Below are 26,654 nucleotides of genomic sequence, written 5' to 3'. Positions count from 1 at the left end.
CAAGAGTGCATTTAATAACATCTTTGTCGCTTCATTGAAGCAGGATCTGTCATGGACTGAGCATTACAATGCATAGTCAATATCTTAGTATACAAGTACAGGTAGGTGGTATAACATCACCTGATTTTCAATTATTCAATAAATGTCTTTTTTTTTCCACTATTATTTTTTGTATTGTAATTTTTGAAGTTTAGATCTTCATTTTATCATTGTCAGTCAGTTCATCCATGTTTATATAATTTAAAATAAAGCTTTACTGATCTCAGTCAAATGTATATAGATTTATATTTTTTATACAGACTGAAATTTTGTCTCAAAGACTTATCAAATGCATGTACACAGTTATTTAAATTTTATATGAAAATTTCATATTCCATAAAATTTGTAAATAAAATACACTTGTTTAAATTTCATGCCATTTTATTGCATTTTCTATTATAAAATCAGTATATGTAACAATCTCGAGTTCAATGTATTATATTACATTAAAGATCACCTCCTCTTATTCTTAACATTTGTTGTTGTGTAAAAGTGAGTTCCAATCTTCTTAGTTCGAGCTTCTCTTTCTAATCTTCGCTTCTGGAGAAAGAAAAGAATAAAATATCATGATGCTGTTTTATAGAATATTTCAGAATTATCTTCCATGAACAAAAATATTACACACTCCTCACAGATGAATGGAGAAGTGAGCCTACCTGTTTACTAGTAAGCTTGGACTGTGGAGAGTCGTTCTCTTCAGCCTGGATATCTCTGTGTTTCGGTTGTCTCTTATTCCCTATATAACATTTAATCACAATTATAATTCATGCATTTATTATTAATATTTAACATTATCCGAGAAATAAACTACATTTCTATCTACTTAAATTCTATACCTGACTTCATTTTCTTTTGGTTCTGCTGTCCATCATTGCTGACGGTGAATTTTCCACTGGTGGAGTGGGTAACCTTTGCCTGGTCTGGTTCCCCCTCCTCTGCCTTCCTCTTACTCCCCTTGACCTTCACCGCATTTCCTGTCCCTTCCTCACCTGGTTGTAACCTGTCAGACACACATTCACTATCTCTCAGTTCAACTTTCTCTGTTTCTTTAATGTCTGACACATCCACATCTTTTTTGCTGTCTGTTTTAATTCCCTTCCTTTTCTTTTTTGTGGATTTCTTTTCTTTTTGTTGCTCCTCGGTGACCTCTTCTTCCCCTTCACTGACCTTGGCCTCAGCCTCAAGGTCAGAATCATCTTTGCCCTCCACGTCTTCCACTTTCTTGATGTCCTCTTCCAGAAACTTGGGCTCCACTTGAATTTTACTCAGGTTCTGTTGAACAGCAGGCTGCTTTTTCTTGTCTGTAGGGCTTACAGTCTCCTCCTCTGTTACTTTCTCTGTAGTGTGGTTTTCATTACTTTGATCTTCTGAACTCCCTGGTTCTTCATTCTAAATACAATGCAAACACAGGTTGAAATTGGTGCAATCACAAACATAAAATTTTTATTACTCAGTGTCAATTTCAGAAAACCCAAACATCTTGGTATCAATTAAAATTCTGAGCAATTCTTTTAAAAATCATTGGAAAGTGCATTACTTATATTTGCTCATATGCCTTGTCTCTTTTTGATATTAGTTTTGTTTGATTATGCCTCTCAGTTTTTCAATATGGAGATGCTGAAAATGAAGTGTATTATTTGTAAACTGATTTATTTATAAATATACCTCACACCCTGGAGGTTTGACAAAATAAGGGATTTTTCCTCTCTGCCAATCATTCAACACCATTTTGGCCACAGTTCCCAAATCTGGTTCTCCACCCTTAAAAGACCAATGTATTATGCAAAGTAAAATTATCAATTTTTGTCATACATACCGGTCAGTTGTAACTTTAATAATTAATGATCAATTTTTTTTGTATTTTCTTATTCACTTGTAAAATATCTGGAAAATATTATCATTACACGCCTAGTTTGGACTTTCAGTAAAGCGTGAAATATAATTAGCTTCTGAAATTTTTCCCTTCACTGTTGAAATATACATTGATACAAAAGCTTATGTCAACTGGTGTAGTAAATAGCCAATTTGCACAGAGGTGGGGCATATACATCGTCATCAACAACAATTTTAGGTTCCTGAAAAACCAATGAGAATCTAAAAATAATCACGATGAAAGTCCAAAGTGAGGGTAAAATCCTCCTAGTTTCTAAACATTTATAAAACATACAGTTTTAAGTTGAAATAAAAAATTGACTAGAAATAATGATACATTACATCCACAGACAGATCATAACTGGCTGTGGATTTTTTTTCAGACCTCCAACCAAAAATATTTAGTATCTCCATGGTATGCACCAATACCTTGAGAAGTTTTCCCGACTTTCTGGCAATCTGCTCTAGGAAATCCTCAGCACTTTTCCAGTCCTCCACTTTGTACGTGTTTTTGATGTATTCTGGTTTCACTCTTTCTAACATTGCTGGAATATAGTCCTCAGGGCTCTTAACCAGCTCAACTCTTACCTACAAAATCATCAAACAATAAACAATTTCACCCAAAACTTTAAGGATTAGCAGATAAATGCTGAATTTTGATACTGACTTTTCACCAAACTTTGCATACATGCTTCCAAGAATGTCTGAAACTTTTATCCCTTCACTAACTATAAGGACTATTGAAATAGTGTCACTTTAAAGGAGTTAGTTCACATTACAATTTGGTCTATATTAAACATGAAGACTTTATACCACCCCTTTGTGAACAGACTCGGTTTGGCAGCTATATCTATAGTATGAAGACTTACCACTCCTTTGAGGACAGACTCGGTGGGCGTGGCAGCTGTGTATATAATATGAAGACTTACCACTCCTTTGAGGACTGACTCGGTGGGCGTGGCAGCTGTGGGGTACACTACACCTGGACAGTCCACCAGGTAAATCCTCTTCATCAGAGTAACATACTGCCAGACCTTAACAATTACATTATATACCAGATTGTTAAATGTGCATTACGTAATAATTCAACATTATTATGGTAACAAGTGTCCAATATTTTAATTTTTTAGATATATAACTTGCATTGATAGCTGATATTCAAACTCCTTTCTCAAGATGCACATTCTTTATACATAGCAGGGTGTACTAACTTTTTTAGACTTGGTGGACCGCTCCTTTGTCAAAAATTATTGGTGGGTGTGGCGTCTGGTGGACCTTTATAAATGATTGAATTAATGAATGAAACATTACACAAGGCATTAATTAAAACTAACTTTAATATATACCGATACCAGACAGACCAATAAAGCATAAATCTAACCAGTCAACAGAATCAAATCTGGGACTAGTAAGATTTTTTTTTTCAGAAATATTGTAAAAATAAAAAAAAAAACTATTAATCTATAAACCAAAGAAATATTTTAATAATTATCATTAAGTTACAAAAGTGAAAACCTGCATTTATTTCACTTTGTGTAGATTGAATTTAAAATTTCAATTATTAATTAATTTTTTCAAATATTAAACAAGTAAAATTTTTCATGTATCCATGGCTAGATCATTATTTTACTACGATGCAAAACTGACATAGGTACATGTATGTGTATTAATTAATTTATTTTTTAAATTTATTATTTATTCGTAAGTGTGATATAATATGTATATCAAGAAAAGAAAATGAAACTGCAGATAATAGTTCATTTAATGTAAATTACGCCTGTTTGAACATCTATTTAAACAAGAGGCCCATGGGCCACATTGCTCACCTGAGAAGCTTTGACCATTCTGTTCTTTACCAGATTTCCCCCTTGTTATACATAATGCATCCCCACCCTACCCCAATATTATAATAGACATTTTGAAATCTAAACCCCATGATCCTTCCATGGGCACATATGTTCAACTTTTTTGGCCCAGTGGTTCCTGAGAAGAAGATAATCAAAGATTTTTCACATGTATTTCTATGTAAAACTTTGAAAAATGGCCCCGCATTAAATCATGATTCCTACAATTTTGAATCTACACTATACCAGGATGCTTCCACATAAGTTTCAATTTTTAGACCAGTGGTTCTTGGAAAAGATTTTGATTTTTCCTTTTATTTCTATGTAAAACTTTATTCCCCATTGTGGCCCCGTTTTATTATTTGAACAATTTAGAATCTACATTAACCTGCTTCCACATAAGTTTCAGCTTTTCTGGCCCAGTGGTTCTTGAGAAGAAGATTTTCAAAGATTTTTCCTATATATTTCTATGTACACATGTAAAACTTTGAAAATTGTGGCCCCGCCCTTCCCCCGGGGGTCATATGTGAACAATTTTAATCTACACTATACCATTGCTTCCACATAAGTTTCAGTTTTCTGGCCCAGTGGTTTTAAAAAGATTTTCAAAGATTTTTCCTATTTATTTCTATATAAAACTTTGATTCCCCATTGTGGCCCCGCCCTTCCCCCGGGGGTCATGATTTGAACAATTTAGAATCTACACTACCCAAGTATGCTTCCACATAAGTATCAGCTTTACTGGCCCAGTGGTTCTTGAGAAGAAGATTTTTTAATGACCCAACCCTATTTTTGTCTTTTCTTGATTATCTCCCCTTGTGTTGGCCACTTGGCCCTTCATTTTAACAATTTAAATTCCCCTTCACCCAAGGATGCTTATATATTTGGTCAAAATTGGAACGTGGTTCTTGAGAAGAAGTCGAAAATGTGAAAAGTTTACAGACAGACAGACGGACAGACAGCTAGACAGGTACAATACTTCATTCATTTGTAGCCTTCGGCTCAGGTGAGCTGTTCCCAATACATAAGCGCAGCTGTCAATAATTTTAACACAAAACAGTGTGCGTTATATTCGTGAAGCGATTTCCTGTTACCCAGTGTAATTTTCACACCTTTCTGTGGATTAAAACAGAGGAGAGACTCAAAATTTGGCACAGATTTTTCATGCTATTCAAGGACCAGTTGAATGCTCTTTGTTATTTTCTTAATATTGGAGTTATCAATTATTACATGTAAAATATATTCGAGTTATTTCCCCCATCAAAAATATTTTTTACATGTATATTTAATTCTTGTATAATAAAGGTATGGCCTTAATAATTTGACTGCATTATTATGGAAAAAGAAACCCTGGAATTTCACTTCTTTAATTTTTTAAATTTTAACTTGCATTGATAGCTGAACATTTGGTGGACCTTCCAATTTTTTGGTGATGCACATTCTTTATACCCTGCGATAGGTGCACTTATCATGCTAATATGTGAACATACATAAATACTTTTATCTAAAATGAATGAAATTCACTGTACAAAATGCACACATCAGTGTTTATTTCTCCATCTTTACCTTTGTTTCGCCTGCTATGGGAGCCACTTTACAGACTTTCTTTGCCCTCAGACTGTTGATGATGGAACTTTTCCCGACGTTAGGATAGCCTATAAATCCAACACTGATCTGCTTCTTATCTGTGTGCAGCTGTCAAACAAACAGACAAACACACAAGTTATGCATTATGTACAGAATTTTGTCACTGAGCAAATAAATTTTGACTTGCATTTATCAAAATTCCAAAAATTAACAGATGAATACAAAATAATAATTTTAAACTGTGACAAAAACTAACCTGACTAAATTGACGAAGTAGATTTATAAGTGCTCCTTTTCCAAATGGGTTTGTAATGCTGGCATGGAAGGCCATTGTTGGATACTCCTGAGAGAGAATTGCTACCCACTTTTGCTATTAAAAAAATAAATTCCAGAGGTGACAAAGTATTTCCCCTTCTTTTCAAAAACTTTTGAACATCTGAATATTAAATTTCTTTTAAATTATTTGATCTAGACAATTGTTTATCTGACTTTACTTTCTATGACCCTAGCAAACAATAAAAACTTATGTTCATATACATGTATTTACATTTGTTTTCCCTTGAATAACAAAATCTAAGAAAGGCACATTCAAATTGTGTGTAAAAACTAGTTTGTCACATGTCCTTAAATTCATTGTACAGTCATAGATGATTGACATAATTTTACAGTGATGTCATAAGTGGTAAAAGAGTTCAACATATTCAATTTATAACACTGAGGTTTTAAAACTTACTGTGACCCATACTGGTATCAGGTCCACTTTATTGAGTACAAAGATGAGGTGCTTGTGAGGTTTTTCTTTCTTCATGTATCTCTCTATCTGGTAACAGCGGGTCCCGAGAGGATTCCGAGCATCCAGAACCTGTACCACCACATCAGAGGAGTCTATCACCTACAAAGAAATCATGGTGGTGACAAAAGAAGTTATTCATTAAATAAAGAATTATTGTACTCTAAAAGTAAGTAATAGTTCCATCATATATGTGTATTCCAAAAATTTGTTAATAGTATATGCGAATAACAGGACTGCAGATAGAGTTCTGATTTCACTATACCTTAGTAGTTACATATAGTAAAATTAATTTACAGGATTTACATGTACCTTATACAACTCTCCCCACACTCTCTTTGACTGACCAGCCTTGAAAATGACCTCTGGTTGCTCGTCCTTGAACTCTGGAGCCTCTGTGACAAGGTCACGGTCCTTATCAGCTGAGTAGCCTTCTGTGGCGGTCATGGCTTGTTCAACCAATGCCTGTCAATATGAAAACAATATAAATATTCAATATTGTATTTAAATATAAGTCACTACGGATTAGGGTTAATTTAATTTACCTAATATCATAAAATGTTAATTTGCTGTTAACTCCTTTATATGATACATTTATCTACCCCTTTCCTTTTTTATAATTAATCAATCAAATTATTAAAATAATTTTCAATAAAATATTCAGATTGTTTTCACCCAGACTTTCAAAAATGATAGCTTACAAAATGAACTGTATTACTGGTAAAAACAAACCTGCATGTCTGCAGTTCTGAGTTTTGGTTTCTTCCTTTGAGCTTTTTTACCAAATGTTGTCTCAAACCCTTCTGTGTCTAGGAGGTGGACTTTTGCATACTATATTTATAACAAGAAAGAAGTGTGACTTTCAGTGGCCTACACTTTATAAACAAAAAATGTTTACATTTTTTAAATGAAATAAAATGATACATGTTTTATAAAAACATATAACTTTACAGCTTTTTATAAGACTGCCATGATAATAACAAATGTTATACCTTTGCTGTTTCATTAAGCAGTGTGATTGGCAGCTTTGTCTGTCTCATAACAACTTTATAGGGGTCATTCCTGACTTTAGCCATCTCTTCTTGGAAAGTCTGTAGAGCATTCTGAGTTATCACCCTTGTATTACCTGTCAAAATTGTTTAAAATGGAAAAATGATTACAAACCATAATAAATTGTTATACTTTCAATATTTCAAGAAGTGTTCATTAATTTGCAAAGCATTTTCATATTAATTATCTTACCAAACCATTTTCTGTTTGGTTCTACCCTAGCCATGCTTCCAGATGATAATCTTGATTGGAACGGTGCAGCTTTTATTATCTTTCCTGTTCTGTCCCTATAGAAGAAAAATTACAGAATTATTGCTTTATTTTGTTTTGTTTTTGAAATTGAATAATCTCGTTTTTTATTTAACAATACTTTTTCTTTGAATTTCCTTACCTCTTTGCTTTAAAGTTTCTGTACATCTGCAGTCTTTTAATTGTAGCTTTGTCTCGCATGTTGTTTCCTCCTGCACCTTTAGCACGATCTTTAAAAAGAAAACATTTGTAGTTACTATGGAGCAATATCAAATGTTCCCAAAACCTCCACCTGATCGGGATTACACCTCACTTTCCAGTCACAGTTGTTTACTGTATATCCCCGCCCCACAGACAAGCTCCCCTAGGCGTTCATCATTTGGGAACAAACTAGAATCTACATTACCAGTGAGGATGATTCCATATAAATATCACTAATCATATTTTTGAAGTACTTGAAAAGAAGATTTTAAAAGGTTTCTCTATATATCCCTATGTAAAACTTGGGTCGGCCATTTTGGCCCCACCCTTGCCCCGGGGGTATTTTGACCAATATATAGAACATATCTTTATGAACCAATACACTACCTGTGGTATATTCCACATGAATATTCATCTTTACTGGCTCAGTGGTTCTGGAGAAGGATTTTTGAAAAATAAAAGATATTGTAAACTATATATTCCTATGTAAAACTCGGGTCGCCATTATGGCGTCCACCCTTTTGATTCCCCAGGGGTTGATGATTTGAACAAACTTGAATCTACACTACCTGGGGATGATTCCACATGAGTTTCATCTTTCCTGAGAAGATTTTTAAAGATTTTTCCTATATATTCCAATGTAAAACTTGGGTCGGCCATTTTGGCCCCACCCTTGCCCCGGGGGTCATGATTTGAACAAACTTGAATCTACACTATCCGAGGATGATTCCAAATGAGTTTCATCTTTCCTGGCTCAGTGGTTCTGGAGAAGAAGATTTTTTAAAGATTTTCCCTATATATTCCTGTGATGTAAATACCAGGGTCTCAATAAATGTGTGGCCCCATTTTTGCCCCGGGGGTCATTGTTTTGAACAATCTTGATATATACACTACCTGAGGATGCTTCCACATGAGTTTGATCTTTCCTGGCCCAGCGGTTTTTCAAATGAGAAAAAGATTTTTTTAAAATGCCATTAATTTTTAATAAATTTTTTTAGACATGATTATATATACTCCCCTTGGAAAAGGGCGTGGCCCTTCATTTGAACATAACTTGAATCCCCTTCACCCAATGTTGATACTTTGTGCCAAGTTTGGTTGAAATTGGCCATGAAGCAGTTTTTGGTTCTTAAGAAGAAGATGAAAATGTGAAAAGTTTACGACGACGACAACGACAACAACGACAACAACGCCAACAACGACAACGACAGACAACGGACAAATTTTGATCAGAAAAGCTCACTTGAGCCTTCGGCTCGAAGGCTCAGGTGAGCTAATAACAAATGTTCACAAAACCTCCACCTGAGCAGGGATTACACCCCACTTTCCAGTCGCTGTTGTTCACTGTATATCCCCGCCCCACAGACATGCCCATTATCTCTACCAAAGCCCCTCAGACAAGAAAAATAATGGAAGTGTATTCTTTTCATTTTTTCTAAGTTTGTTTACAAAACACAGTTTGAGCATTAGGCCTAGTTTACTATAGAGAACAAAGCACACAACTTATTTTTTCAATGTATCTAAAAATGAAACAGGTCTAATTCAGTTTCTGACAGCATGTCAGAAATGAATATTGAGTACAACAGGATCAACAAATTTTGCTAAAACAACTTTGCAAATTAAGTACTATTAAAAGACCAATAGGTAAATATATCTCTATTAACCAAACACAGGGGCTTGTCACGAAAAGTGTATTTTTATCCTGTAAAAGAAGATAAATATTCTCGACACTGACAAGCCCATTAAACAATAAAAGGTAGCAATTTTCTCAAGAAGACCTCAAGTACACCTGTCTAATCTTTATGGAAAATAAAGTTACGTAAAGTCTAGACTATACCTGGATTCATGCTATGTGAGCTTCTATTTATTGTATCCTCCTTCTTTTCCTTTCTTTTTGTTTTTGCCATTATGACAGTTATCAAGAAAACCACGTTGTTGATTTCTTTTTTTTTTTTGCCCGGAAGTGGTGATTGTATTAAATAACTCGTACAAAATTATCTCCAAATAAATTTCAGTCAGACCATCATTTTATTAATTATCCTACAAGAAAAAAAATCAAAACTGTTGAAATTTTTTATAACTTTTTGTCAAAAATCATTGTTAACCTGATATATGCACTCATATATAAAAGTACTTTTGGTTTTGATCGAATCATTTTAAAACGACTTAATTAATAAATATATAAATCAAGTGCGGGTTATTCAAAATAAAAAAAAATGTTACCAAAGTGTCCTAAAAACAAGCTAAAAGTATCTTTAAAGAAGAAAACTAAAAGAGTGCATGTCAAACCAGCTAAAGTTGATGTTTTGGTAAGACTTAAAAACAAAAAACATTAGGATTTTCTTATATTGTAACTGTAAGGCAAAACAAATGGACATTGTGATAGTATCATAGTATGCCAACAAGCATTTATGATTTAAAATTCTTTTGATAGTGATGCAGGGTGTTTAATTAATAGTTAATAAAACCATAATTTTATATAATCAATTCTTAATCATGTTATTGGGATTAATATTTAGAAAATGATTGTATTATCCAATAGTTTGTCAACTTTGTGTTTAATACAGATTTGGCTGGGATACATATCTATGATGCAGAAATTATCAACAGCTGCTCAACTACAGGCCAAAGAAGAAAAAGACAATAGTGTGAACAGCTACCATATCAGAAAAGTGGCTGATGTAAGTCTGGTAATTTATAAATTCTGATACACTGCACTGAGTGCAGTATATGTATATATCTGCTGTATTTATTATACTCTCTCCTTGAAAGGCGGGGGGTATAATATAGGTGTCCATCTGCCTGTTATGCTTTGGGTACCCATTATTAAGCTTACTAAAATAAATGTAAATTTAATGGACTTTCCTGGAATCATTGTTTATCACATTGCCATTGTAATCCTCTTATTTTTTTACTTTTTGATATCATATTTTGGGTTCCCATAGCAAAACATGGACAAAATGTCATTTAAAATTCAAAAAGTAACTGTCAATGAATACAGTACATTGTAACAGATCATCAACTGCTACTGTAAACTTTGTTATGTAATGCAATATTTTTAATTTTATCAACATTTTTATTTTACAGGATGTACTTTGGGTCTTGCAAAGCAAAATTCATGGACTTTGCCAAAACACACATGGGAGGCACTGTTATCATTTAAATTTACCCAGTGATCCTGAGGCCTCTAGTTTGACATAAAAGTTCTTTCTCTTGTGCATGTGAAGCTGGTACAACTTTACAAGGAGATTTCATGCACAAAACCAATGAAAAGCCATGCATATTTAATTCTAAATTTAACATTTATATAAGTTACATTGTATACAAAATATGAAATGTACCTAATGCATAACTTTGACTTTGTTTCATGTAATGTACTTATATATCAATTGATATTCATCTTCCAAAACAGATGTATAAAACATGATCTTGTCATTTATTGTTTTGATTTTATAAACATGTAAAATGTAGAGTGAATACATTTAATTTTTATTGAATTTAAACTGCTACTGTAACTGTTAGACTTGACATTTTTTTTTAGTACTCTCTTTCATTTTTAGCAATGTCAAACATAAAAAAATGTTTGATATCACATTTGTACATGACAGAGAGCAGAGGACAGCAATACAAATAAGAACAAAGAATTTTTAAAATAATTTATAAAAAATAAACAATAAAAACATAGAGACTTGAGGAAGTCTACTGCAACTGTGTACTTTGTTAAGTAATACAATATTTTTTAAAAAAATTTATTTATATTTTTATTTTAAAGGATGTACTGAAGTCTTGCAAAGCCTAAATCAAGGAGATGAGAAAAAACACACACAAGCTTAAGGGCCTTTGTTCTAACAGAAAATTTATGGCTTGGTTACAAAACATTTCTTTGGGTGAACTAAGGTTTTCATTATGAAGGAGAGTTGTCACCAAATGACCAATGACTAAAGTCTGCTTTCCCGAGTTTTATATACTTAAGGAAATAAAAAATCCATCATTGAACTCATGTTTCATGTAATGTACTTGTTTTTTTAACTGGAATCTTTTTAGCCATCATACAGTGTAGAGCTGATGTATGATGGTAAATCAGAAAAGGAATAAGAACTAGAACTGTGATATTTAAAGTAATACATTTTTTATTTACTTTAATTAATAGAGTACTTCAGGTAGACATTTTTTTTAAATACACATTGTTCATTTCTCGCATTCAAAAGACAAAATTACATTCACATTTGCACATGGAAGCTTGCATGAACATAACTTACAATTGTATTGCTGAACACATTCTTGTAACACATTAAAGCAAAGCATATTATTATCCTTTGTATTTCTGTCACAAAAAATAATTTAATTTGTAGACATTTGAGATAAAATTATATTCTACATTTATCTTATTTATAATTAAATTTGCTTTAATAAAAAAGTTTGAAGCAGTAGAAAATTAAAGTGCAAAACAGTAGTCTAGACAAATAGTTATGTAATTGGTCAACATCGTATATGTGTGCATTTACACAAATAAAAATAGTTATGGTCCAGACCATATCAATTTTAGAACATAATTTTCAGCACGGTGCATCTCCACTTTGCAAGCATTAATTTACAAATAATAACTAACATACATGTATATATACTGAATGTCACAATCACACAACATCTGTAAAAATATACTTCATACAACATGGAATGATTTTATGAAAATAAAAAATCTTAATTCTATTTAATTGCTTTATTAATTTTTTTGGTAAAACAATATGACTAGGGAAAGTAATGTCTGTATGGAGAAAAAAAAATGATCTTGTGGGAAAAAAAATTACAACTCCAGAGAATAGTCAGAAAATATATATGTATCCATATCTAAACATTGTAAATTCGTTATGTATTACAAAAGCTGTTCACCTAGAAAAAATACTGACAACCATGTAAATTAAAGTCAAGATAATAATTAAAAAGAAGACTTAGTCAAATTTTATCATTAAAGTTCATCCTTGGGAAGAAATTCTCCGTAGTTGGTTGCCTGACTTCCGACAAAGTCCTCGTGGTTGTTGACAATTTCCTCGATGGACAGTTTGCCATCTTTATCATTGTCTGCCCGCTCGATTAAGTGATCCGCCTCTTCGACTGCGGCCTCGTTATTGTCAGGAAGCACCCAATCCGTAATCTCTTTTTTATCAAGAACTCCGTCTTTGTTTTTGTCAAAATCACCAAACCTCTCCTCTTCCAGTAATAAAAGCTCCTTGTCATTTTTATCAGCTGTAAATTGGAAGCATAAACTTAAAATTTATCAATTATTATTTTTTCATTATTTTTTTTTTAAAGAAAACTATAAACCTTTACCACGTACAGTAAAGCATAACTTTAAAATTACTTTATAAAAATGTTGTATGTACTGATAACAATTTCAATAGTGTACTTAAATGAAAGATATTGAAAGAGATATAGAAATGATAAATATAAAATCTTTCTGACAGAGTGTTTTTGGTAACGCATGTTTAAGTGACACCCACTGTCAGCCAGGAATTCCTCTTTTGTAATGGTCCCATCCCCATTTTTGTCGTGTTCCTGGAGAGTTCTCTCCAGTTCTATATCATGCATGTGAGGGAAGTCGGCAGGGTAAAGGAAGGCCACATGTTCCTTCTTAGTCAGGGCTCCATCTTTATCTACATCGGCCGCATCAAATTTCTTCTTATCTTCATCAAGAACCTGTAACAGGAACACTGGAGTTATATTTCTTGAACTGTTTTTATTGCATTTGAGAACTCTTGATTGTTTTTTGATTATTTATTCTTTGATTGTTTTAGGGTTGTAGAAAAGTCTCATTCCTTCATCACTCCCATTCACAAATGCTTCCCTTTTTCATAAATAAGGAGTTCATTTTCCCAAATGTGGCTCTAGAGAATTTAACTTTCACATAACAGAATTTATAATGCATGTAATTGAAACCTAAGTTATATGTATTTTGAGTATTTTATGCACATGTAGTATAAATTTCATAAATTTCCCAACAAGCTGTGAATTTTCCCCAATAATGGCCTTGGCTCTGGTACCAAAAAGTATAGATGTTATGAAAATGTGCCACTTCTTTTTTAAGAAAAAAATTGCAGGCAAGAGACTTTCGACTTTATCTTTTGTCATTGAGGCAGGCATTTTACCATGGCTAAGCAGCTCTTGTTTTTCATGAATGGTAAAATTGTTTTGTCATAAAACAATATTCCTTTGATGCACAACTGATCATTGTTTTGAATAATAAAAAAAAACATTTTTTTTTTTACATTACAACGTCTACGTGTAGCACCAGAAATCTGCGCATACGTCATCACTTTTGCTAGAAATTTTTACACGTAAGATTATCATTGTAATTTTGCAAACTTTAACTGCTGTTTATTTTTTTTCCCTAAATATTTAATGCTTATAATAGTCAGTAATTGAAAATATTAATTTATAGAAAAAACATGGATATTTAGAGATTATAAATTAATATCTGTGAAATAAAAGAGATGTGTATCATGACTAACAAATCATTTCTAATTAAAAATAAAAAAGAATTGTAAACCTGCCACCTAAAAAGAGGTAACAATTAAAACACAATGAAATTAATTTCTTCTAAAATAAAATAACAAAAAACCTTTACCATATTTAAATAAAACCTATACCTATACTATTTTTATAAGGAGAAAATCATAAAGAATTTACCTTAATTTTCTTATATTTCTGATCCACACAGAAAAAGACAAAATTATTATTTTTCCAATACAGGTATTTGTAACAAAATTTTTTTTCACCATTTTTAAGTTTTGTTTCAACCATTATAACACAGTTTACCACTGAATAATGACACAATTTTATTATCAACATGCATTTATGAATGAATTTCCTAAAATACAAGTTGAGTAATATACACAGAGTTTGACTTATTAGTTGATATAAATGAATCCTAGGATTGATCATAATCTTTCCTGACCTTTGTGAACTCCTCTACAGCCTCCTTTTCAGTGGCGTAATCGTCTTTGTAATCATTGATGTTGAAGCCGTGGTGTCGCGTTAGGTACTCTTTCCACGTTACTTTATTGTCATTGTTTTCGTCACATTCCTCAAATTGTTCTAAGGAATCTTCCATGTCCAATTTCCTGAAACAATAAAAAATAAAGTTAGGTAAATGTACCTAAAGCACAAAATCACAAACATACTTTTAAGACTCATTTTTATTGTCCCATTATTAAACTCTGTACAATGCTAAGGAAGACAGTGTGCTTTAATTTGAATAAGTCATCAAGAGATCAAAGATAATATGTTTGTTTCTTTGCCTGTTCAACACTATTTACTGAATGCTTAAAAAAATAAGTGAAGATTAAAATATTACATTTTCATGACATCTGAAATTTTCATTCAGCATTCACAGTGCATAAGGAATTTCAAATCTAAAATTTATACAGTAATACCGGAAGGAGTTCATGATCCAATCCACAAGTTCCTCCTTGGATACATATCCATCTTTGTTTTTATCCATATCCTTGGCTAGTATCCCCAGTCTACGCTTGGCTTCCTCAGGCTCCAACTCATCAAATTCCTTCTCCAGCTGCCTGTCTCCTGCAACAATATGAACAAACTTAATTACAAAGGGCTAAAGTTGTAAGAGAAAATACATATTGTAACTGTCTTTGTTAATACAGTAAAACTTATCAAATCCTGAAAGGTGTGTATTCTGGAATCTTCAATCTTGCCTAATACAGTTTTATCTTTGCATCCCTAGTTGTTAAATTATTTCAAATGTTTTAAATGTCTAATCCTGATAAATTTCTTTGGAACAAGTGCGGTCCAGATTAGACAAGTTTTACTGTATATGGATAAGTTAGATCAGTTGTTCTGTCAGATTTATTACAGGAGAAATTGTTCTGATGCTCTAGAAGTACTCTAGTCTCTGCTACTCTATTTACCCAGAATGGCTTCGTGATCGTAGTGTGAGTCATGCTCCCCGTCATGGTAATGCTCTTTGTGGATTGGGTTGTGACCTCCATGTGCTGATTCCTCTTTAACACAGAGCCCTGTCTGTATCACATACAGTAGAACACTAATTAACAGAAATCTCATATCCATGGCTCCTGTAATGTGTATGAAAAGAATATTTAATATTGATAACATTTATTGTGTGTTTTAAAGAAACGAAATCTAGTTGTTTTTATTCTTCTCGAAAGTATTCATTTTCCTCTGCAATATCAAATTTTTGACAGCCTGCTTATTTGCTTGCCATAAATCAAACATGGCCTACAATACTTTTATAATTGTCAATAATTTATCCAGGAGTATGTCTCTGAATTTCTCCATTGCACCTGCTACATCTTACAATTCTGCTATATTGACCTGTAATTGTGCCCCAGCATTGATTTTCTTTTAAATCCAATAAGTTCACATCTGTTCATTTTGTAATCAATGGCACAATACAAGTACATGTATACTGTAAAACTCAAACCAATGTGCTACATGTAACTGATCTTACTGAATGCTCTAGTATTGATTTGCATTCATTCTTAATCTTTTACATTTTTTTTTAATGTCTGCTATTATTTTTGCTGCTATTAAATGACATTAAAATTTAGCTGATGTATTAAATTTGTGGGGATAGACATGACCAGTAATTTGATCTCTAGGAGTAATTACTTTTATTTACTCAAGAAGTTATACTTTTTATTGTGTACTTATCCGATCAGACAAGGTAATATTTTTTAATGGTTCAGGCTGTAGATATCCATTTGGGTTGCTCAATCATTAGACACCTGACTAGTAAGCAAGGATCCTGGGTCTGATACCAGGTCCAGCCAGACATTTTCTCCTTTCCTATTACAGATTGGTGCCATTGATCACCCCTTGACTTGTAGATAAAGGTCCTGCCAAGGGCAGCGGGCTAATAAGAACTTGGGTTGCATCTTCGAGGGTGAAAAAAAATTAAAGAGGGAGAAATGTAATGGGATTGGCTGTGGATATCAGTCTGGGTAGTTCAGTCAGTAGAGCACCTGACTAGTGATGAAGGGATACCGGGTTCGATTTCTGGTCCAGCCATACATTTTCTTCTTTATAATCATGTTACAATTTGAAGTATTTTGTGAATTTAATCATACTGAATTCCTGCTTATGTATATCTATCCTCAGTTTTCCAGTATTAGATTATATTTTAAATAAAATTAATAACATGATTAAAGTTGAATTTTCTGATCGGTGCAGTAGTCTGATCCAAGATCTACATATAATTACATGTAGGTCTAATTAATTTATATAAAAACTGAAGTGCCTACATGTAAAATAACTTAATACATACATGTACATGTAAAAAACCAATAAATGTTATAAACAAAACTAAAGATGTCAAAGTCTGAATTCCTAACAAACAGTGATCGGAACTGGCAAGCATTCTTGATTAATATTAGCTTAAAATTAAGCCATCTTTTAAAAATTGTTTGGCTGCTCTCTCAACAAAATTACAAAAATTCCACATGTCTCTTAAATATTTACATGTACGTTGAACATTTCACGAAAAAAAAGATCTTCACACCTAACTACTGACCCAATAATTTCACCCTGAGTCAGGAGAGGGCAAACAAACATTACTTAAGATTGCCTTATTGCAACTTTTTAAAACAATTCTTTTTAAAAAGGGGGCGTGTCGGAATCACTTAGTAAAAACGTTCACGGTTCAGTTATTCAGTTTGGGAGGATATGCTATAAAAGTTCTACTTTAACGACCTATGATAAAAAATGTAGTCAAAGTTAATTGTATTTTAGGTAGCCACAGTATTAATACCAATTTTTATCACATAATAAATAATAAATTTGTGTTAATTGCTCACGTTTCTCTCAGAAATATTTTAGTCCGACTTTCCTCTGTAATGAACAGTTCCAATACCACAGGAATCAAAGGGAAATGCTAAGTTTGGAGTCCACAAAATAGCGCCAACGTGTAAATTCGAATTATAAAGGCTACAGTGGGTATTTTTTACACGTGGCCAAGGCTGATTTGAGGTTCTGAGTACAAAGATCACATTTTTTTGTTTGTTGCAGCTGTGACAAATCGACAGGTGAAGTTTCGGTCGTACCACAACACATTCCGATATGTTGTCACATATGTCTTTTTCTTACTATCCTTTCTGGAAAAAAAGAAATAAAAGGGTAGCCTTTTCAACATTATAATAACTAAAAACTAAATACCCACCCACCACCCCCAACAAAAAAGGAAAAGAAAAACAAAAATAAGAGGCTTAGGGTCACAACGCTGACCTGAGAAGTCTTAGCCTTTTTGACCCTATTCAGCGAGAGAAAAAAAATCATACACCATCCTGAAACTGACCTCCTATCTCGATCAATGCGATTTGACTTTTATTGAGACTTGTAGCATAAAAGTAAATCAGATACATAACTAAAGAAAGCCACTTAACAATGTAAATGAATGAGCTTATCAATTAAAGTTGAAATTACCTTGTACATGTTGTATCACAAACTCATCACATATGAATCAAATTTCACACAATATTACGTACAATAATTTTTTTAAAAAAGATTATTATTTTTCTTTATTGTTCCAACTATCTGATTGGCTCAAACTAGATCACATGATCAAGTATAAAGAGTGTTATTATTTTTCTTTATTGTTCCAACTATCTGATTGGCTCAAACTGGATCACATGATCAAGTATAAAAAAGTGTTACAGACTGGATGTTTCTATTTTAAAAAGTTATAAACCTGCTGTTTCTAAAATTGGAAATGTTCTTCTGTGAAGCATCAATAGTGATGACGTCACAATAGTCTTTATAGACTGGATGTTTCTAAAAACAGATACTGCAGCTGGCTTTCATTACTGTGACGTCATAATGCAATGACATAACAATGCCTTGTTTGAGAAGGTACTGAGTATTATAAAGAAGGATTTTCTTATTAACTAATAAAAAATAATAAAACAATTTTAGCCTTTTGATTCGGTACAATCCCTCGATATATAGACCTTAGAAGAAACAATAGTACTGACGTCACAATAGTCTTTATAGACTGGATGTTTCTAAAAACAGATACTGCAGCTGGTTTTCATTACTGTGACGTCATAATGCAATGACATAACAATGCCTTGTATGAGAAGATACTGAGTATTATAAAGAAGGATTTTAAGACATTTCTTGTTAACTGATTAAAAATATAAAACAATTGTAGCCTTTTGATTTTACAGAAAAATGTACAATCCCTCGATATATAGACCTTGAGAAAGCATATCGACCTCGCACTTGTGTTCGGTCAATATTTTGATACAATGTATATATCGAGGGATTGACCTCATCAAAAGGCTATAATTGTATAATGAAATTTATTCTTTTTAAAAAATTTTATTAATATGATTAAATCTAGTCTACTTTGCCCAAATTTATTTTGATATTTATGGTCGTGAATACATTTTCATTGTAATTTATACTAATTCTAGTTCTTAAGCTGCGAAATTAATATACGACCCCTTATTTGATGTAAAAATCAGAACACTGGTAAAATTGTGATAGTTTGTAATTAAGAACTTAAAATGAAGCTTGCTTAAAACCAGCACTAATTGGATTCAAAGCTTATATGGAAGCCACTAGAGGGTGCAGAAGTAGGACATTTTCCCGAATTTCCTCAACTGTGGTACAATTTCATCAGATTTGAGATACTTTTCTCTTCGGACAACATAGAGCACAAGCTTGCCTATCTGAGATTTTTACACATAAACTGCATCTGATATACTAGTTGTACTAATGTTTTGCGAAACAAAATGTTGCTGTAAAATCAATGAAAATTTGCATAAAAATGAGAAAATTTGAAAATTGACCTATTTTCTCACCTCTTTGTGACCTCTGTGTATTTCAAAACTGCATGAGAACCAATACTCATTTTGTGGTAGGAATGACAACAAATTTCTAATGATAAACTGTTGCATCATTCTGAAAGAAACCAGGGGCCAAAAACGGGTCTTACCCTATCTTGTCCTTTAACAACTGAGCTACATGGATATATTTTATTTCGATCTATTAAAGCTGTTGTTCGAGATGCCGATAGAGAAAGGGTTCAGGAATCTCTCGTGACAAGTGCTTTGTGGTTCAATCCTTTCTTTGTTATCTAATAGTACAAAGTATGCTGATGTGCGATATGTCAATACCTGAATACACATTTTTCCAGTTATAATGACAACCAATCAAGTCGATTGATTTTTCGGTTGACATTCGACCACTTGTCCTTAATGAATCCCAGCTGGAAACCTCGACTTCGCCATTTTCCACGAATCTTGTTATCTTCATGCAGGCGTAACGAACGCCTAGATCTGAGTTGTATATAGAATATTTTTATCATGCAGAATCCAGAGAGGGTTCTTAAGCAATTAGTATAACTACATTTTTTTTTATTTTGAAAAAGATGTAATAAAAAACTCCAACCCTTGAAAACCAAAACCAATGGTTGGATCAGGTACCAGGGAGGAGTAAGCATCCCCTGTTGATCAGGTCAATTTAAACTCGCCGTTGCTACATGTATTAATGTACATGTATATACAGCTTCATATATTTGAATGTTGACATCATGTCAATGATCAGGAGTACCGTTTATCAATGCTCAATGGAGAAAGTCACTATGTTTTATAACTTTATGAATTTTGATTGAAAAGTACCTCTTTTGGGATTGTATATTTTGGTCATACAAAATAGCAATAGGAAGCTTATTTTTTTAATTTGTTTAAAAAAAAATTCAAAGTTGGATCATTAAAAATATTTTTTAAATAATTGGAATTAAAAGAAAAGAAAAAAAAAACATTTGATTTGATTAGGCCTACCATTAAAATGTTAAAAATATCGGTAAATGAATATATAAATAGGTTAATTATGTAATTTAAGTTAATCAGACTTTTGTATCACTTTACCTTTGGTCATTCTAAACTAGACTACATCACCTGTAATTCACCCCTTTTGTTTTTAGCTGTGCATCAAAATCAGTCACCTGTATTTATTTTAGAATTTTGGGAAAATATATTGATCAGGTACACACGTTCATCCGTAGTCACAAATATATCAACAGCTAAAAATGAAATCAAAAAAGAATTATTAGGAAATATGTCAGTCGAAATACATTTTACCCAACAATGGGTTATTTTTGCAATCAAAGTCATTATGACTGCAATAGATTTTGTGAAATGTTCAAACGATACCATATAACCTTAACTTGTTTGTCACTAGCCATCCTCTGTTTAGTAATGGAGATATTCTTCAATATCGAATAAATAAGGAGACTATTACACCACGTACAGGTGATACTGGAATATTAGAGTGCTGTCTTATTATGGGGAGAGGCGAAGAAAAAAAAATGCCTTCCTGTTTGTCATTTGTTGTTGTTTTTTTTTTTTGTAACTGTAAACGTCTATAGTAAAAAAAAAATAAGCATGGATTAGATTTGACAGATATCTTGTATACACTTGAACATATATATGTAGTTATTTTTAAATATATTTAAAGCATATCTGAAATAATCATTGATTTCCCTCCGAGTTTTAAACTTACATTTTGTCCGAAATATACTTATTATATTTAGTTATTATAAATACAAGGGTTGATCCAAAAGTTCGTGGACTTTCTTTCTAAATTTTTATCGTGATTTGATGAAAGCAAACAACAGGCATATTCCTAATATAGAGTCATAATGCAACAATAATGGAAATTTTCACCAGTTTCCAATTACCTATAAGGTCACACGAGCTTTCTGAAAATGGATTGTTGTGAAACCCGGGGGAGACTTCGACGTAACGTCAAGTTAGATATGTCACGTCACGTTATAGAAGCATCTCACCCTAATGTCCAATTCGAATACGTAATTCTACAAAATGCAGCCTTTTTCTCCATTTCTTTTCTCTAGAAAAGCCTGCGTATCCTCTCGCATCAACTTATCTTCAATTTTTACTCATATTTCAAAATACTACCCATCTTTCCATATGATTTCCAATTTCAATAGCAATGTCAAGGACAGTACAGCAGCCGACAACGCCCACTAACGTTTTTAATTTGTCTAGGGGGATACACACTTAAAACAGAGCCTCAGAAAAGCAACCAAACCTTTAATTAACGTCCATGGAAGTTCTATTTTCTTAAATTTCTTTACCACAGTAACTAAATGAATTTTTCCCAAGCCTTTGTCTATACGCGTTTAAGATAAAGTGATCCTGAAATTTTCACAAACGTTTGACTTGACCGAAATTTGACGTTGTATAAGAACTTAAAGATGAACAATAAATCATCAACTAATAAACAAAATATCCATTAAAATCAGTAAAATTCACACACAAAGGCTTATAAAAGATCAAGAAATTGTAATAATGACATAATTTTTGTTTTATATACCACATGGGGCGGTTTAATTCTCATTTCACGTATTTAGAATTTAAATGATAATGAAAGCGTTAATGTCTCCCCCGCATTTCCAAACAACCGTTTCTATGGTAATTGCCATAGAGTTACTATCAAAGATATTTTTGAAAAATTTTAATTTAAAATATTCATCAAGTGTCTATATTTTTATTTGTGATTTTCAACCAATTCCACTTTAAAATATATAAAATATGAAGAAATTCCACGAATTTTTGGATCAACCCTCGTACTTGTCTGTGAAACATTCAGTCATAGGTTTAAAAAAAAAAAGCTTTACATGTATTTGCTTTCAGGAAGTCAAATACTGGTAATGGTACCTAAAAACAATTAAATCTTAACAAGATCTAAATTTGCATGTGCAAAATGATGTATGTTTCTGTTAAAGTATTTACGGAAAAAGTATAATTGATATTGCGTGTTTGATAATAACAATCATAGGTGTGATTAACTTTTATTTTGGTACTAACGCATTCAGCATATAGAAACCTGAATTGGAAAAAAAAATCTTGCGTGCAAATACGAGTATATCTGTTCCTATAAAAGGAATAATGTGCAGCATTTTGTTAATAAAGAACAATGGTCAAAATATGGATTTGGTATTTGTAATGGAAACAGAATTTCCCACTGTGCTTGACGTATTTAGTAAAAATCGGTGATTGTTAATGCGTTTTTCCAGACACAGGTTTTAGTTGAAGATCTTGTAGGAGGAAGGAAAAAAGGACATATAGTGAATTTTGTGTTTAATATCTTTGGCACGCCAAATTCACGAAAATGAGCTAAACATAGTTTCACAGTTGATAAACTAGGTTTATCGACTGTAAACTATAGTTTACAAACCGTGAACTTTAGTTAACAATTCGTTAACTATAGTTTTCATCTGTAAAACTATATTTAACAGTTGTTAACTATAGTTTTCGAATGCTAATCAAAGTTTATCTGTCTGTACATAATAAAACGTTAATAATAGATGATTTGTTGATAAACATAGATTCACGTCTGTAAACTATAATTTACAATCGTCAACTATAGTTAAGAGTTATAAATCATATATAGTTTCACAAATCATGAAACTATTTTTATCAGATCGTTAACTATAGTTAAGAGTTGTAAACCATAGTTTACAAATCGTGAAACTGTATTTATCAGATAAACTATGTTTTGCAACCGCAAATGATTGTTTTCAGTGTTAAGTATAGCTTACGGTTCTGAAACATAGATTTTCGCGTTAACTATGGTTTACAGATGTAAAATACATGTATATATTAACGTTGTTAACTATACTTTACAGTCCGTAAACTATAGTTTACAACCAATAACCCTAGTTTATCGACTGTGAAACTATGTTTAGCTCATTTTTGTGAATTTGGCATGCCATAAATATCAGTCAGCATAAAGTTCTTGTACAAGTCCTTAATATATATGCTTCTCTCTACAAAATATTCATCAAATTTAATGAAGTAAATGTTTTGTTTCTGTTTTTTGTCTTTGTCTTGTCTCTTGAGAATTTTTCGCTCACTCCTCCATGATTCCTGATGTTTTGGGGGGTCTGTGTTTGCCCTGCTCTTGATTCGTATTGTTTAATGGACTTTTGAGCTTGAATACTGTTCTTATCTCCGTATTTTTAATCAAGACAAATGTTTATAGCAAGTGGTTGACTTAAAAGAGAGAAAGCGAGGGACGTAAATAAAGATGTAGGGGAATACTTAAATACCTTAAATATTACACAAAACAACATATAAAAATAAAATAAAAAATAAAATAGATTTATAATTGTTAACACAAAAATAGGAAAATCCAGCCAACAAAAATAGGAAAATTCAGCCAACATGAGAGTCATATTTATAAGAACACCACGCAACAAAAATACGGTATCCTGTACGATAGAGTCCAACGGAAAAGTCACGTTTACATTTGAGTATAATTTTACCGGGACGAATAATTACTACTACATAGATTCTACCAAATTTTCGGTTATTTAAGGTCAGAAAAAGAGAAATCAATAGCTGACCACGTCTGGGGATTCATTCATATAGAATACAAAGGGTATAGGACGCACAAGGTTCATACAAATCCTTTCTTTTACATTTACTGCACCGATTATTTAAAGTGCCCAGGTACACAAATGAAGGTATGATCAATGTTTTTCTAACTCCTTTTTTTCCCATTCATTCACCGATTTGGCATGCAATGGTCATTTTCAAGCCCATTTTTATTTATCTATTTATTTTTACAAAAGCGCAATACAAAACGTCTATGACGATTTTAATTGTTTTCTAGATAAGCAGACAACACATGCATTGAGTAAGATATCATTCTGAACAGTAAAATTATACATAAAAATCTTTTTGGTTAATAGAAATACAAATGAAATGTGGAGATAACGAACCGTATCAACACTCAAAGTCCATATAAACTATTATAGATGGGGAGCAGAGCAAACACGGACCTCCAAAACATCACAGGTTGGCTTAAAGATGCCATGGGGGAGTGAGCACTCCTTGTCGACCGGTCACACCAGTAGTATGCCCCTTGTCGTGATCGGGAAAAACGGGAACATCCGTAGAAAATTCAAAATTACAAATTTAACATTAGTCGGCATTTGACTTCATGATATATTGTACTTACCGACCAGGTAATTTTATCGACCATAAAATTTGCAAAATGATGGCTTTAAATGAAACTATTGTTATCCTAGTTTTATCTATTTGTTTGTCAAAATGTTCAACCAAGCCTCTTTCTTTACTCCTCACTAAGATATTGACAGTAGCGAAGGAAAAATCCTCAAGAGTACTGTGCAACAATATATAATTAATATATTTAAGAAGTGGTGTGAGTCAGATGTGGATACTCAAAGATTCCAAAAACGTTTGGACAATTTGAAATCACAAGATTTTACCAAAATAAACAGCTTAAAAACTTACGACTTTTAAACTTTATACACAACCATTCCCCACGATGAACTAAAGTCCAGGCTTTTTGATATCATTGACAGCTGCTTTTTCAATATAAATGGAACTCGTAAATTTACTTACCTGGTCATTGGTCATTTGCAAAATTATTTTGTTTCAAAACATATTCTGATTGCACACACAAGTACTCTGAAGTTGACATCAAAGAGATGCTTGAGTTTCTGATTGACAATATCTATGTGGTTTTTGAAGACCAGGTATTTCAACAATCTTTTGGAATTCCCATGGGTACAAATTGCGCCCCGTTATTAGCAGACCTATTTTTATATTCATATGAAGCAGATTTTGTGCAAAATCTTATGCATGAAAAGAAGAAAACACTTGCTGTGGCCTTCAACTCGACATTTAGATATATCGACGACGTATTATCAATTAACAATGGTAATTTCCATTCCTACGTCGATACGATATATCCTGGTGAGCTTGAGATAAAAGATACCACAGAGTCTGACACATCTGTTTCATATTTGGATATTTTGCTTGAAAAAGACGTTAATGGTAATCTAAAAACCAAGCTATATGATAGAAGTGATGTCTTTAACTTTTCTATCGTCAACTTCCCTTTCTTATGCAGCAATATACCTTCATCGCCTGCATACGAAGTTTATATATCTCAGTTGAGTCGATACGCAAGAGCATGCTCTACGTATGAACAATTTCTAAAATGGGGTAAATTATTGACAAACAAGTTGATGAAACATGAATATCAGCAGTCTCGTTTAAAGTCATCATTTCATAAGTTCTATGGTCGATACAATGACCTTGTCAGCAAATACAATTTATCAGTGAGTCAAATGCTGACTGATGTTTTTCATACTAATTGTTAGTCTATTATTTATACACTGAATTGACGACGGATTTTTTCGTTATTTCCCGATCATATTAAGGAGCATACGGCGGGTGTAATATGTCAGCAGGAGATGCTCACTCCTTCATGGCACCTGATCCTACCTCTGATGTTTAGGAGGTCTGTGTTTGATCTGCTCCTATTTTGTATTGTTTTATGGACTTTGACATTGAATACTGTTCGTTATCTCCATAATCTTCACTGTATTAAAAGATAATTTACAATAAGAACAAAAAATTAAGCTTCTAAACATTGTTGAAATGTTATGAAGTCCAATTCTTATTTCTTAACAAACATGACTAAAACAATAAAATTAAAAAAGAATATATAACATCAATTTTGTCCTTCCTTTCCATTAGAAAATCATAAAAAGGGAAAACGTAGTAGCAATATAAATCCCTTCATTAAGATTTAAAAGAAATGGTTTGAATCCATATAAGAAAAAAAAGCGTTACGGTACAAGAAATTGGCTTTATAGTATAGCATTATATATTTTTTCTTCGTTATTTTATCGAGAGAGAAAATTCCAGCCTATAGACATCGACCTCCACACCTGTACGTTTCAGAAAAATTAGTATGACCTCCTCCGACTTCCCAATAATAGATTATAGATATTCAATTATGAAGAAGCATAGTTAATCTCCAATGGATTAATAACCGATTAAATTGAGAAATTTAATGCCCTAAAACCATATCGTTGTTCTAATAAGCAAGGGTACAATATGATGACATATTGATGAAGAAGTGATCAATATTAGAGCGATAAAAATACTTGCTATTGGAAGGGGACTGCATACCTTCCGTGG

The 26,654-nt window shown here is 32.4% G+C and overlaps 2 protein-coding genes across 2 annotated transcripts; both read right to left on the bottom strand.

Moving 5' to 3' along the window:
- Positions 1–399: 399 nt before the first annotated feature.
- Positions 400–9,576, bottom strand: LOC134254211 (nucleolar GTP-binding protein 2-like). Its single transcript, XM_062736759.1, has 15 exons — positions 9,470–9,576; positions 7,574–7,661; positions 7,375–7,469; positions 7,125–7,258; positions 6,865–6,963; positions 6,445–6,597; positions 6,076–6,234; positions 5,599–5,712; positions 5,322–5,450; positions 2,841–2,945; positions 2,341–2,499; positions 1,705–1,800; positions 876–1,428; positions 696–775; positions 400–579 (listed from the first exon to the last, which is right to left on the bottom strand). The coding sequence occupies exons 1-15, from the start codon at positions 9,537–9,539 to the stop codon at positions 493–495; spliced, it is 2,121 nt and encodes a 706-aa protein (XP_062592743.1). The 5' UTR covers positions 9,540–9,576; the 3' UTR covers positions 400–492.
- A 2,168-nt stretch (positions 9,577–11,744) lies between these two features.
- On the bottom strand, positions 11,745–17,717 carry LOC134254212 (calumenin-B-like). The gene is made up of 6 exons (XM_062736761.1): positions 17,463–17,717; positions 15,558–15,722; positions 15,063–15,210; positions 14,585–14,750; positions 13,131–13,326; positions 11,745–12,876 (listed from the first exon to the last, which is right to left on the bottom strand). The coding sequence occupies exons 2-6, from the start codon at positions 15,715–15,717 to the stop codon at positions 12,599–12,601; spliced, it is 948 nt and encodes a 315-aa protein (XP_062592745.1). The 5' UTR covers positions 15,718–15,722; positions 17,463–17,717; the 3' UTR covers positions 11,745–12,598.
- Between the last annotated feature and the right edge of the window lie 8,937 nt (positions 17,718–26,654).

Source organism: Saccostrea cucullata, unplaced genomic scaffold (genome assembly GCF_032062105.1).
Source record: "Saccostrea cucullata isolate Sc308-1 unplaced genomic scaffold, CSIRO_AGI_Scuc_v1 ctg239, whole genome shotgun sequence".
Lineage (NCBI taxonomy): Eukaryota > Metazoa > Mollusca > Bivalvia > Ostreida > Ostreidae > Saccostrea > Saccostrea cuccullata.
This window is presented reverse-complemented; position numbering and strand designations above follow the sequence as displayed.